Consider the following 13,635-nt stretch of genomic DNA (forward strand, 5'->3'; position numbering starts at 1 on the left):
TCTCTGATCCCAACTGATGTGACCTCCTGGCATATCTGGTTGACTTTTCTCAAGATCCTTGAAATACTCCTTTTAGATTAAAGTATTTTTCGAAACATAAGTTTTGTGCGGCCGCTATTCAATGAATAGCGGCTGCACAAGACTGACAGAAGAGACAATGTACGGACGCACTTTACATGTCGATTTAGAATGCGGACACACCCGAACGTGCCCACATTACGAAACAAAAGAAATTAAGTTCACCTGGCCGGTACTGCAGGATGAACTTCACTGACACCGGCCATACTAAGACATGGCCAGTGTCATACAATGTGTGAACGCAGCCTTACAGTACAATGTCGGGTCATCTAATACAGCCCTCAGTCAGCTGCTGGCCAAGTGTACCTACATTCTTAATGGGAACAAGTAAACAAAATAGGGATAAATAAGAGGATGCTGGCAAGTGTCTTGGGAAAACAAGACATCAGGCATGTTGGAACTGTTTATCATGCTCGATCCCTTTCTATCTGATTATTTTCAGGGGAAGAGTATGGAAGATACCTTACACTGAACAGTTGACTGATCTGGTCGACGTTTCTAACGTGTATGAGGCCTAAAGAACAGGCTTGTCAAAAATCACACTGAAACCCTTTGGCCAAATGCCTAAAACACATTAGACAGTCCTCTTGTTCCGCCAACATTGACGGGTTCAGCCAACATTACTCTAATATGTATGGCCTCCAGGGAGTGTGGTCATGGCGTGCCATCAGAAAGTGTTCTTAAAGTATAAGAAAAGATTTAATCGAAACAGACTGGACATTCTGGGATTGCAATGAACCTTCTTCAGGCCTATTACGTGATGTAAACCAAATCCTGTAGTACAGCCTTGACGTAAGGAGTCCAAAAACTGGTGCACTCATTTAGCTGTAATCCTACTGTGTGGTCTTAAACATTTTATTTACAACATATAACAAAAACCGAACATAACAAAAGCAGACACTGTTCCAGCACATTGTCACCCGTGATTAGTTACAACTCGATGGCCTGGTAATTCTATACTGTATGTACTAAACAGCATTAAAAAAAAACACGGCAGTCTGCACTTCGAGGCGACGCCAGCGACCATGACTTTGTAGCCGCGTTGTAGAATCTGATTTACTTATATCCTATGCGGTGCTAATGAACTGCAGACGGGTGACATCGAGAGTGATTCACTTCATGTGTTTGGCATGTTCCATATTTTTTTATTACATTTCGTAAACTCGCGATTTAAGGGGCAGATTATACTTGGAGACTGGGTTTTTAGGCTTGGCATACATAAGAAACAAGGAACAAGTAGAAAGGTTTTTCTGTGTAACGTTAGTCGGCAGATAAATCCCTGAAAACCGGCAAAACTTCTCAAATTGGTGTTGGCCAAAATATTGTTTTTCACAAGTGATGCTCGTTTCAAGTGGTGCTTACCTGTTTTTTTTGGAGCGTTCATCTTTTCCTCTTTTGACTCCAAATATTCTTGTAATCAGCGTGCTGAAGAGAAGTGTGGAGGAATTTCTCACCTAAAATCAACACAAAACGGTTATAACAAAATATCACAGAGGAAAAAGACTTGCAGATGCCTACAGTAATTTCTTAGTGAAAACACACAACCCAGAACCAAAGGCGAGTTTTTGAGCGTGACGTCTAGTCACAATATGCTGAAGCCCTTACAGACCACCACACCTCAGAACCCGCTTGTATTTTAATGTTCATGGAGGAATTTTTAAACAAATTTACTGGGCCCTCCAATAACAAAAAACACACTCAACGCAAACGTTTTGGTTTTCATTATTTTCAACTTGCATCTCAGAAATGTGTTTAGTAAGGCAAATCGTCGACATGGTCAAAGGATCCAGGATGCAAAAACACGAGCTGATCCAATATGTAATGGTTTAAAACAGTTCAACCCCACCACCGAAGGAACTTAGGACCCTAGGCAAAAATAAAAAATTGCCAATTGCAGAATTTGTAGGTAAGACACAAAACCGTCCATGGACTTTCATTAGCTATTGGCTTAAAACTGGTGTGATAAACAGCTAAGGAAGACGTATCATTGCATTTTGGCTTAATTTGAGTTTAACAGTTAAAGAGATGCCATTGTATTTTTAATGGGTGACAGGTGTCTTTGTTAAAGTGACTCTGTACCCCCAATCTGTCCCCCCCAAACCACTAGTACCTTTAGATAGCTGCTTTTAATCGAAGATCTGTCCTAGGCTCCCTTCGGCAGGTGATGCAGTTATTGTCCTAAAAAACAACTTTAAAACTTGCAGCCCTGTTCTAGGGGCATTGCTAATGAGGAGGAGGGCAGGGAGGAGGGTCGGAGGGGTGTCGCAATCCTATTACACTCACACTCTAGGCCACACCAATTTGACACAGGGCTGCAAGATTAAAAGTTTTTTTTTAGGACAATAACTGCATCATCTGCCGAACGGACCCCAGGACAGATCTTGGATTAAAAGCAGCTATCCGAGGGTACAAGCGGTTTTTGGGGATCAGATTGTGGGCACAGAGTCGCTTTAATGTTGCCGATTGGTATTGAAAAGCTATCAAAAGCTCATCACGCTATAGGTGAGGGTCCACCAATTTTTTTGAGATGGCCTGAAAAAATTGTGCGGGATCTCATTGATTCCTTTTATTTGAGGATTCTTAATATTTGCCTCGTTCCATCACAAAGTCTACACTCATCCTACATGAAAAGTTCTCAAAGGCATAAAATAAACACAAGGCTACAATGAGCCGTCTTGCCAAGACCAACAAGCCAAGTTTCAGGCCTTCTTGTCCTTGTCCACACCATGCCCTTGAGTGGGTGCTGCTTACAGGAGGTTTAGCATAGAAACTCTCTTACCCAAGTATTTGTGATTCTAATCGGCACAAGGACGGAACCAAAGTGACAGTGTGTGTAGAAAGCAAAGGGGTTTTTTTATGTTGGAGGACAAAGGCATATTCTACCTTTCGGTGCTCGTAATCAATTTATGATGCTTATCTTTCTCCGTTCTGCTGAGGCAGCGTGTTTGCAACTTTTAATTCCCACAGATAGCCGTATTGGCGTCTCGTTTACTTGCCGGGTTCACTGCTGTCATATTCATAAAACTTTGATGGAGGCTGCCAAGTTTGACAGCTTTGTTAATTGTTACCGTGCCTACAAGAATATTTGTGTTCTATCAAAACATGTGTTTGTATGTATTGCATATGCTGGGTTTGCGGAGAGAGGACAAAGCATTTTTTGAGAAAGAAGTAAAGCCTTTTGAGTTATAACTTTAGGAAAGCCGCCAAAAAGAAATAAAAATTATTGTGTTCTCTACAAACCCATGTTTTACATAGGGGACGTGTTACGTACGGGTCATATGATTTAAAATAAGTGGACACCGTACAAACATAATATTGCTATTTTGCTTGACATCCCATTATTTGGCTTAGAGAGTAGGGATTGGAAGAGATATACATAGACTTATACTAAACTGCAAAACCAGTTCAGTTTTTGGGAAGAATTGTTTGTCTTTAAAAAAAAAAATACACTACAGTGCCATCCTAGGAGATTCAATGGCCGCAATATGAGCTTTCGCAAGTTCAATACAGCGCCAACTTAAGGGCCCCATTACAATTAATGTGTACAATTAATTATATCGTTCGTCTTTAATGCAATACTGTATTCACCCCCCCCCCCCCAAACTGCTGATACCGACATTTTGATAAGTCCTTCCTGGTTGGTCTTTTAAAATGCGCCTGGTGCCTTGGTTAGAGTAGAAAATAATCTTTTAATCTGCAGCAGCCGAGTCAATATGGCATGGCCTAGAGTGTCTGTGCCCTAGGCCTGCGACGCCTGTCCTTTCCTCCTTCCCTCCCTCACTATTAGGAATGCCCCTGGGAAGGATTTCTCCTATTTATCATTTATCTAAACACATCCAAACGATCCAAAGCGGCACATGCGCACTGTTAAGACAAGCATTGAAAAGGAGAAATCTTGCAAGGCACTGATCGAAAAATTGTAGGTGTGTTGCCAATTGCATTTTTTAAGCTAACTATGAAATCATTCGCTAAATGTAGACATTGTTCATTCTTTTGCTGGGATCAGAAGGAGTAAACGACCGTAGTTATGATAACTAACAACTATAGTTCTGTGTGTTGGTGAACAATTTCAGGTCGTTCCCAAAAGCTTTTTTTCAATCGTTTATTGGTAACCATTAAAAAAACGCTTTTTCAAATAGTACTCTTTGATGCCACTATCTACTTCTCCTTTCTCCTAATTTACTCATATCAGGACAATGTAACTACCACCTGCCATGGTCAAAAAGAAAGAAAAAAAAAAGAAACCTGAAGTATTGTTGAGGCTGCTGTAATCCCAGGCCTTTACTAACTAACAAATAAAAACTAACAAGTCCACTTGTAATTCACTCATCATGAAAAATATTGTAGGTAGTGTATCTTACAAAAAAGACATCTTTTTTGAAACACGTTTTTAAACATTTTTTTCCGTAATTTTATCTAAATCCAAATTCTAATTGCAATTCTACCTCCAATCTTACCATTTATATTTTAAAATAATCCTTAAATCATGCAGTATTCATTTTGATTGCTAACCCTAAAACTAAGCTGAGACTTCCTGTTCTGTTTGTGATGATAAGGAGGCTGCCAGAAAGTGATCTCTACAGAGATCCAGTAAAAAAAAAAAAAAAAAAGCTTATTCACTTTAACTATACTGCTCCGGGGTCTCTGTGCCACCACCAGTCTATTCATGGTAAAAACAGAAAAGTGATATACCGCTTGTACATTCGTTTTAAGGGGATAATCATCTGCCTGTTCTTGATGATAACTTTCATGAGAGAGGGGCAAAAGAATTCTGCAACATATTGATCACTGCCTGCAACATGCTCCCGCTCCGCATCTCATCTGCGTATTTGTCATCACGGACAGGCGGATGGAGGAAGTCTGGATAACCCCTTTAAAGGGGTATTTCCAGGTCAAATATTCGTATATATTTAATAGGAAAATAGCCCCATAACTTCTTAATTCAAGGAACTACTTTTTACGTTTCTAGGAGAAAAAAAAACACTCAGTGTTTACATATACGCCACCGATACGTCATACAAATCCCCTGTGTATATTTCTCCATGCACAACTTTCCATGATAAACCTGTAGCAATTGTTCTGCCAAACGGACTCAGTGGTTGATGTACACAGTAGATCACTAAAGCCGGTCAGATTAATGTATAGTACAAGTCAGCCAAATGGTTCCCATCCACGTTGACATATATGTATCCTAAAGAGCCTTTAACATTAGATGCCGTAAAACATCTCTTATCTTCCAAACACCCTAATATATAACCGACCAATAAATCTGTCAGCAGGGGGGATGCCAAATCTAAATTTTCCCTTCTATTCCTGCTACCTGAAGACCCCGTAAATCTTGGTACAAATGTATGAAGAATGTATTTAGTCAGAAGAGAAGAATTTCATTTGTCGTCTGTTTTGGCTATATAAAAGACGGGGGCACAATGGATACAAAAGAAAAAGAACAGGGCGGAAGCGAAGGGGCCGAAGTGACAACGGAATCCCTGTCCCCTTGCACCAAAGTAGTTGGTACAGTCATCTTGTACTTGATATATGGGGCAGTCCCCTGTCACTTACCGAACAGTGTGATAACATTAGAAAATCTGTGTAAACCTGCACATGGTTGTGTTCGGGCTGTCCTATAAAATAATGGTATCATGTCGCTGTTACCATATAGTGCATTACGTAGACACAGGAACCTCCCAAAAGTTACCATATTGCATTCTTTTTTACAATTTCACCAATTTATATCTTAATAAATAATAATTTTGGGCTTCCATCATACATGTTATGGTAGAATGAAAGACGCCAATACATAGTACAATTACTCCTGTAAAAAACAAGCACTTACATGGCCCTGTAGATAGAAAACTGAAAGTGCTAGAGCTCTTAGGGGGAGGGGGAGGAGGAGGAGGAAAATATGAAACCACAAAAATAAAAATTTGCAAGGTCCACTGGGTTATTTTGGGCTTGGTCCTCAAAGGGTTAAAGGGGTTGTCCTGAATTTTTTTTTTAAATTGTGCAGCCTATGTGACTACTGGACTGTAAGCTCTCCATTAACATAACATCCAGACTGTGACGCCACAATCAAACAACAGACTGGCGTGCTGCAAAGCAATTTCACAAGGTGGTCCATGTGTCCTCACACAATCCAATGACATGCCAAATGTGTCACTAACTAGTGTACTTGACTGTGCCGCACTCCCCCATCATCCACACAGCAACATACAACACAGACCAGGAGGACGGTGCGTGCTCAGCCTGTGTAATCGCTGTGAAATCAGTAAAAAGTTGTGACTGTAAAGTCTACCACAGTCTATAAGTGAAATCACCATTACGAAACACCAACAGCAATTGCGTAAATGAACTCTGCTCACCCCGTATTATGTATGCATGGTACAATGGGATTTGCAAGTTTACAGATTTAGGGGAATCTTAATATTAGTCAGAAGGGATTCTTGTAACTAAAGTCAATGACTGTCCAAGCACTGGTTGAAAGTCCTCAAATGCAGAGCATCCACTCTGAGCCAAAACTAAACACCGCTATGTAAGATTAGATGGGAAACCTTTAGTTGACCACAACTTCTCTTAGCTATGTCAGCTGTAGGGAAGGAAAATTAAACAAACAAACTTTGACTTTTTTAATATTAGCAAATGGGAAAACAGCTGTCAGTTCCATAAAATGTGACATTACGAGACAATGCTTTTGCTATGACAATAAAAAGATGGGGGGTGGGGGGCACTGATCAGTCACCAAACCACAGAATATAGTTCCATACAGAAATTGTTTTCCAATTAACATGAAATCACAAAAGTGCAAAACTTCTAAGTGCTAAAAAAAAATAATAAATGGAACACTTAAACAACACAATATAGCTCCAAATAAATCAAACTTCTGTGAAATCAAACTGTCCACTTAGGAAACAACACTGACTGACAATTTCACATGCATTGACAAACTCAATAAAGGAGGGTTCTGCAGGTGAGGACCACAGACCACTTCTCCATACCTATGCTTTCTAGCTGATGTTTTGGTCACTTTTAAATGTTGGTGGGGCTTTCACATTTGTGGTAGCATGAGATGGACTCTACAACCCACACAAGTGGCTCAGGTAGTGCAGCTCTTCCAGGATGGCAAATCAATGCGAGCTGTGGCACAGAGGTTTGCTGTGTCTGTGTCGTCAGCGTAGTGTCCAGAGGCTGGAGGTGCTACATGAAGAGTCCAGTACACCAGGAGAAGTGGAGGAGGCCAACAACCCAGCAGCAGGACCGCTACCTCCACCTTTGTGCAAGAAGGAAGAGGAGGAGCACTGCCAGAGCCCTGCAAAATAACCTCCAGCAGGCCATAAATGTGCATGTGTCTGCACAAAGAGTTAGAAAACAACTCCATGAGGATGGTATGAGGGCCCCGATGTCCACAGATGGAGGATGTGCTCACAGCCCAACACCGTGCAGGACATTTGGCATTTGAAAGAGAACACTAGGATTGGCAAATTTGCCAATGGCGCCCCGTGCTCTTCACAGATGAAAGCAGGTTCACACTGAGCACATATGACAGACGTAACAGAGTCTGGAGATTCAGTGGAGAGCGATCTGCTGCCTGCAACATCCTTCAGCATGAGCGGTTTGGCAGTGGGTCAGTAATAGTGGGGGTGGCATTCTTTGAGGGGCCGTACAGCCCTCCATGTGGTCACCAGAGGTAACCTGGCTGCCATTAGGTACTGAGGTGAGATTCTTGGACCCCTTGTGAGACCATATGCAGGTGCGGTTGGCCTAGGTTCCTCCTAATGCAGGACAATGCTAGAGCTCATGTGGCTGGAGTGTGTCAGAAGTTCCTGCAAGATGAAGGCATTGAAGCTATGGACTGGCTGCCCGTTCCCCAGACCTGAAACCGATTGAGCACATCTGGGACATCATGTCTCGCTCCATCCACCAATGTCACGTTGCACCACAGACTGTCCAGGAGTTGGCAGATGCTTTAGGGCCCTATTACACTGGAAATCATGCGAAAAATCGCTATATAGTTCGAATTTAAACGATAATCATTCTCTGTAATTGCAGGCAACGATCGAAAAACCGTTCATCTGTTGTTGATTTAGATCTGAATCTAAAATTATCATTAATCGTTCGCTGAAATTCCACATTCATTCGCTCAAGTTCCGCATTTTTTTTACTAATCGTTCAGTGTAATTGCACATTGTTCATTGTTTTGCTGGGATCAGAAGGAATACACGACCATAGTAACAATCGCAATAACTATTATAGTAACGATCGTATCTAATGATTATCGTTCTGTGTAATATGGTGAACAATTTCAGGTTAACTATAAACAATCTTGTTTGCGATTGTTTATTGTTAATCGTTCAAAATCGCTCTGTGTAATAGGATCCTTAGTCCAGGTCTGGAAGGAGATCCCTTAGGACAGTGATTTTCAACCTTTTTTGAGCCGAGGCACACTTTTTATACTTAAAAAATCCCGGGGCACACCACCAACCAAAATGGCACAAAATGACACTAAAACAGTACATATTATACATATAGTTAATAATATAGATTCTAAATGTATTTATACTCACTCAGTGTGAAACCTGGGCCTGTTTTCTTCTCCCCTCTGTGCTTCTCTCCACCATACTTCTCCCCCCTACTTCTCTCTTGTGCTTCTCTCCACCATACTTCTCCCCCCTGCTTCTCTCCTGTGCTTCTCTCCACCATACTTCTCCCCCATGCTTCTCTCCTGTGCTTCTCTTCACCATACTTCTCCCCCCTGCTTCTCTCCTGTGCTTCTTTCCCCCATGCTTCTCTCCTGTGCTTCTCTCCACCATACTTCTCTCCTGTGCTTCTATCCGCTGTTTCTCTCCCCCATCCCCATGTTTCTCTCCCCCCTGCTTCTCTCCCCTGTTTCTCCCCCATCCCCATGTTTCTCTCCCCCATTGTTTTCTCCTGTTTCACAGGGGCACCATAGTTTGGGAAACTTTCCCCGCGGCACACCCGACCATGTGTCGCGGCACACTGGTTGAAAATCACTGCCTTAGGAGACCATCCGCCACCTCATCAGGAGCATCAGTAACTTCACCGTTTCCTCAGATATCATAGCTGACAGTGAAAAACCCCTTGAAGCAATCGTGTAAGAATGTCTAGGGAATTTCTACAAGTTTTTTGTAATTTTACTCAAATCAAAGCTGAATCACAACATGATAAAAAGACAATACAAAACTTCCTGATAGACTGTGTAATAAGCTAAATAATATATAGTAGAAAGTTGTGGACTTTTGCCTTATACAATGAATATGCTAAATATCAAAGCCATTTAAGCAACATTTACCGAGCTAAGAAAATTTTTGGCTTAAAGTAACAATAACAATGGATTCTAGATCAGTGTATGATACAGGGCGCAGTCTGGTCAGCTCCAAGAAGCACCCTCCCACTCCACACAGGATGTCTTGGCACATATAATCTACCAGGTAATTGGTCCTTTATACTTCAGGAAATTGGGCAAACACATTAAGTAGTAAATTGTTTAAGCAAATAGTTCAAACGTCTCGCTGGTAATACAGCCGGGATCTGTCATTCGGTATTAATTATGGGTTTATAATCTCCTTAAACGTCTCTGCCGGATCCATAAGCCTCACGGTTATTCTAAGATTCTCAACACCAGATCAACACTCATACGTTAACAGGACTTTCTGTCGGCCTTGGTCACACTACTGTTAAAAAGGAAACTATCAGCAGGTTTGTAGATTTGAAGCAACTGATCTGCACATTCCGGCACCGGTCTTATTTGTCCCCACGGCACCATATTCCTGTAGCTCAACCAAAGCCAATGGGTAAAAAACTCTGTTAGGTGCACAGGTGGCGTTCTTTGCCATCGCTGTGCCTGCCCGCTCTTACCTATGCATAGGAGATGGACATGGCTAATTACGAAGGGGCCGAGAAACGCCCCCATAGCACCAAACAGAATAAGTTACATATTGGTTTTGGATCGTCCACAATTTTTTGCAAAATGAATCATCAGGCAGTCCTCTATCCACAAAATTACATCTGCGATGCACCCGTATTCATCCGTAAAAGATGAACGTAAAGTTGACTTCTCCCATTGACTTCTATTGTTTAATCCGTGCTGCAACTACAGCCTGTACTAGGGCACATTGGTATCACGGATCCATAAAACTACAGACACGTGAACAGGCCCTATAAAAAAAAAAATCTATGGGATCGTAATTTGTCAGTTATTGTCTCGATGACATACCTCAGTTAAATTGAAGCCGCCATAGAGATTAGTTGACGGGTCTGTCTCCAGAAATCTCTGCCGATCATCTGTTTTTCTTTGGGAAAGCAGGGAGCACCCCAGCATTTCTTCCATAGTGGCCACTGCAGGGGATGTGTAGAATTATATGCGGACCATTCAAATAAATGGCCAACTTCTTAATGCACAGGTGCGGGGACCCACTCTACAACAGCTATATATCCTATACAGCATACAGAAAAGGATTGTTGTCCAGAAGAGAAACTCGGTAACCCCAATGGTCATTATAATTCAAAAATGGCTAGTAATCAAGAGTACGCAATGTAAAATCTGCAATAGGGTCCCCCCCCTCCCTGTCAACCATCATGTGGACTTAAAGAGGTTGTTCACGTTTTATGGTTCTATTAAAAAAAAGGACCCCAAATGCTATAAAATACCAGCAGTTACTCACGATCCTGAAATGATCTGATCCCCTATTGGGGCTTCCATTGGCATCCCAGTCGTCTTTCTGAAGCGCATATCATGTGACCACCTCAGCTCAGCCAGTCAGGGGCTTCAGTGGTCACATACCAAACTCAAGGCATCAAGGCCTCCATCACTGGGGGGCGATGCCCAGAGTATGGACATGTGACTGGTGAGGCTGATGATTGGCTGAGGTCATCATGTGGCACCTGCTTCAAAAAGTAGGCTGGGGTGCCAATAGGACAATGAATGGGGGGATCGGTGTGGGCTTGGATGACATTCCCTTAAAGGGGTTGGCCACTTTATAGCAAAATTGTAGCAAGTGTAGTCACTGCACTTACTGACAACAACTCCCTGTGTACCTCACAGAGCTAAAATCAGACTCCCCTTCTCCAGGCTGTGCTGTCCTGCTTTGTAGTGATTCTGTCCATGAGATGGCCGAGCATAGAGGAGCATGCCCCGCCCCCAGTGTCCTCCATAGGCATATACAGAATCACCACAGAGCAAGACAGCACAGCCTGGGAAAGGGCCTGATTTTAGCTCTACTTTAGCAGCTAGTACACTTACTAATACTGTACTATACACCCCATAAAATGGCAGGTGTCAGATCATCACTGGTCAGACATTGATTAAAAAAAAAAAGTACAGGAATGCCCTTTAATTCTAATGAAATGTAACCAATACCCTGTACCAGCAGATCTGGGTCCATTTACCAATACTGAATACAATGTCATACCCTAGTGACATGTCTCAACATTATACGATAGTCAGTAAGAACAGAGCTATAGAGGTCCTGGTCAGACAGAAAAGTATTTGATATAATTCAGAAAAACACATTTAGAAAAAAAAAAAGTTACCCTTTGTCTAATAGCAAACAAAAAATAGGCCAAACGGATTTAAAAAAAATCTACAAAAACAGTGAGTACATAAAATGCAGCACATCTGTAATGTCAGCGCAGAGTGGCAGCTTTCTCGTCCACCCTCCCGCTCCCTTAACAACCATACTAAACCTCTTTTGCAAGGATATTATCCAAGGCAGTGCACTTTGAGGAATGGCTTTAGCAGATGTCATATTTTAATAAACTTTCTATTCATGCGCATATAGGAAAAGCTGGAGTATAATAAAAGAAATATAGGCTATGAAATCTCTTCCAAAGTGCTGCTTATGTGTCACATAAAACGAGGCGCATAGTAAGTGCCTGTATATATTATACGTGCATTTACTTATACACACACAGAGCACTGGAAGGGAAAACGGTGACAGAATACGGCATGACTGGAACAAAAAGAAAAATATAAAAACATATGCTGCAAAGAGCAGGAAAATATATATGATGGCTGTTAATACACAGTGAGGATCCAAGATGACGTATCCTGGAGCATGAGGTGGGTGTCACGTGTGGCAGATTTAGTTTTTTGCTAGGAAATTTAGAAATTGGGTTAATAGTGCACATTACTATTTTATTTTGAGCTGTGATTTTGTTTTCATCTTTTCTTAAAAAACAAACAAAAACAAACTCTAAACAACCTGAACAAGTTGCGGACGTCACTATTGTGCCACAAGGCATGTTTGTGACCACAATTCTGGAAGTGGAAGGTAGACACACCATCAACAGCTGCATGTTTGTGACCACAATTCTGGAAGGGAAAGGTAGAAACACTACCAACAGCTGCATGTTTGTGACCACAATTCTGGAAGTGGAAGGTAGAAACACACCATCAACAGCTGCATGTTTGTGACCACAATTCTGGAAGTGGAAGGTAGAAACACTACCAACAGCTGCATGTTTGTGACCACAATTCTGGAAGTGGAAGGTAGAAACACTACCAACAGCTGCATGTTTGTGACCACAATTCTGGAAGTGGAAGGTAGACACCATCAACAGCTGCATGTTTGTGACCACAATTTTGGAAGTGGAAGGTAGAAAAACTACCAACAGCTGCATGCTTGTGACCACAATTCTGGAAAGAGAAGGTAGAAACACTACCAACAGCTGCATGAAGGGGAAGGTAGAAACACTACGAACAGCTGCATGCTTGTGACCACAATTCTGGAAGGAGAAGGTAGAAACACTACTAACAGCTGCATGCTTGTGACCACAATTCTGGAAGGAGAAGGTAGAAACATTACCAACAGCTGCATGCTTGTGACCACAATTCTGGAAGGAGAAGGTAGAAACACTACCAACAGCTGCGTGCTTGTGACCATACCCTGCCATATAGGATTTGCAGGGGGGGACCTCCATAACCCAGAATGGGACTTCCAAAGCTTTCATCTGAATGAAGCAGTGATCAATTCTGTGCTTTGCTGCACTATTTATGGTCTATGAGATAACTGAAGATAGTCAATCAGCAGCTAACTGGATGATTAAATTAAACTTTCTTTCTTGAATGAGTTTATGGAGGGAATTTACTAAAACTATTTTAAACAGTGTAAATGCTCCAGATTTATCACAGTGAGTTAGTGTTAGCATTTGTAGACTGTTTAGTCTAAATTTCACCTGTATCGTTTAAAGGGGCTTTCTAATGTTCCACAGGATAGGCCATTAAAGGGGTTATCCAGTGCTACAAAAACATGGCCACTTTCTTCCAGTGACAGCCCCACTCTTGTCTGCAGCTTGGGCGGGGTTTTGCTGCTCAGTTTCATTGAAGTTAATGGAGCTTAATTGCAAACCGCACCTGAACTGCAGGCAAGAGTTGTGTTGTCTCTGAAAGAAGTGACCATGTTTTTGTAGCACTGGATAAGCCCTTTAATGTCTGATCTGTGAGGTGCCATCACCAAATGCCCCCTAATGATCAGCTGTGGCTCCGGGACATACGTGATGAATGGTCAAATGCCTAAGGCCTAATTCACACGTCCATTGTTCTGT

The 13,635-nt window shown here is 41.9% G+C and overlaps 1 protein-coding gene across 4 annotated transcripts in view; it reads right to left on the reverse strand.

Moving 5' to 3' along the window:
* Positions 1–13,635, reverse strand: part of THADA (THADA armadillo repeat containing) — a 480,068-nt gene that overhangs the window by 317,433 nt on the left and 149,000 nt on the right. For all 4 annotated transcript variants that reach the window (XM_069954790.1, XM_069954788.1, XM_069954791.1 and 1 more), the window contains exon 26: positions 1,441–1,532. In XM_069954790.1, coding sequence (XP_069810891.1) covers positions 1,441–1,532 — 92 coding nt within the window. The remainder of the gene's footprint in view (positions 1–1,440; positions 1,533–13,635) is intronic.

This window comes from Dendropsophus ebraccatus, chromosome 15, assembly GCF_027789765.1.
Source record: "Dendropsophus ebraccatus isolate aDenEbr1 chromosome 15, aDenEbr1.pat, whole genome shotgun sequence".
Lineage (NCBI taxonomy): Eukaryota > Metazoa > Chordata > Amphibia > Anura > Hylidae > Dendropsophus > Dendropsophus ebraccatus.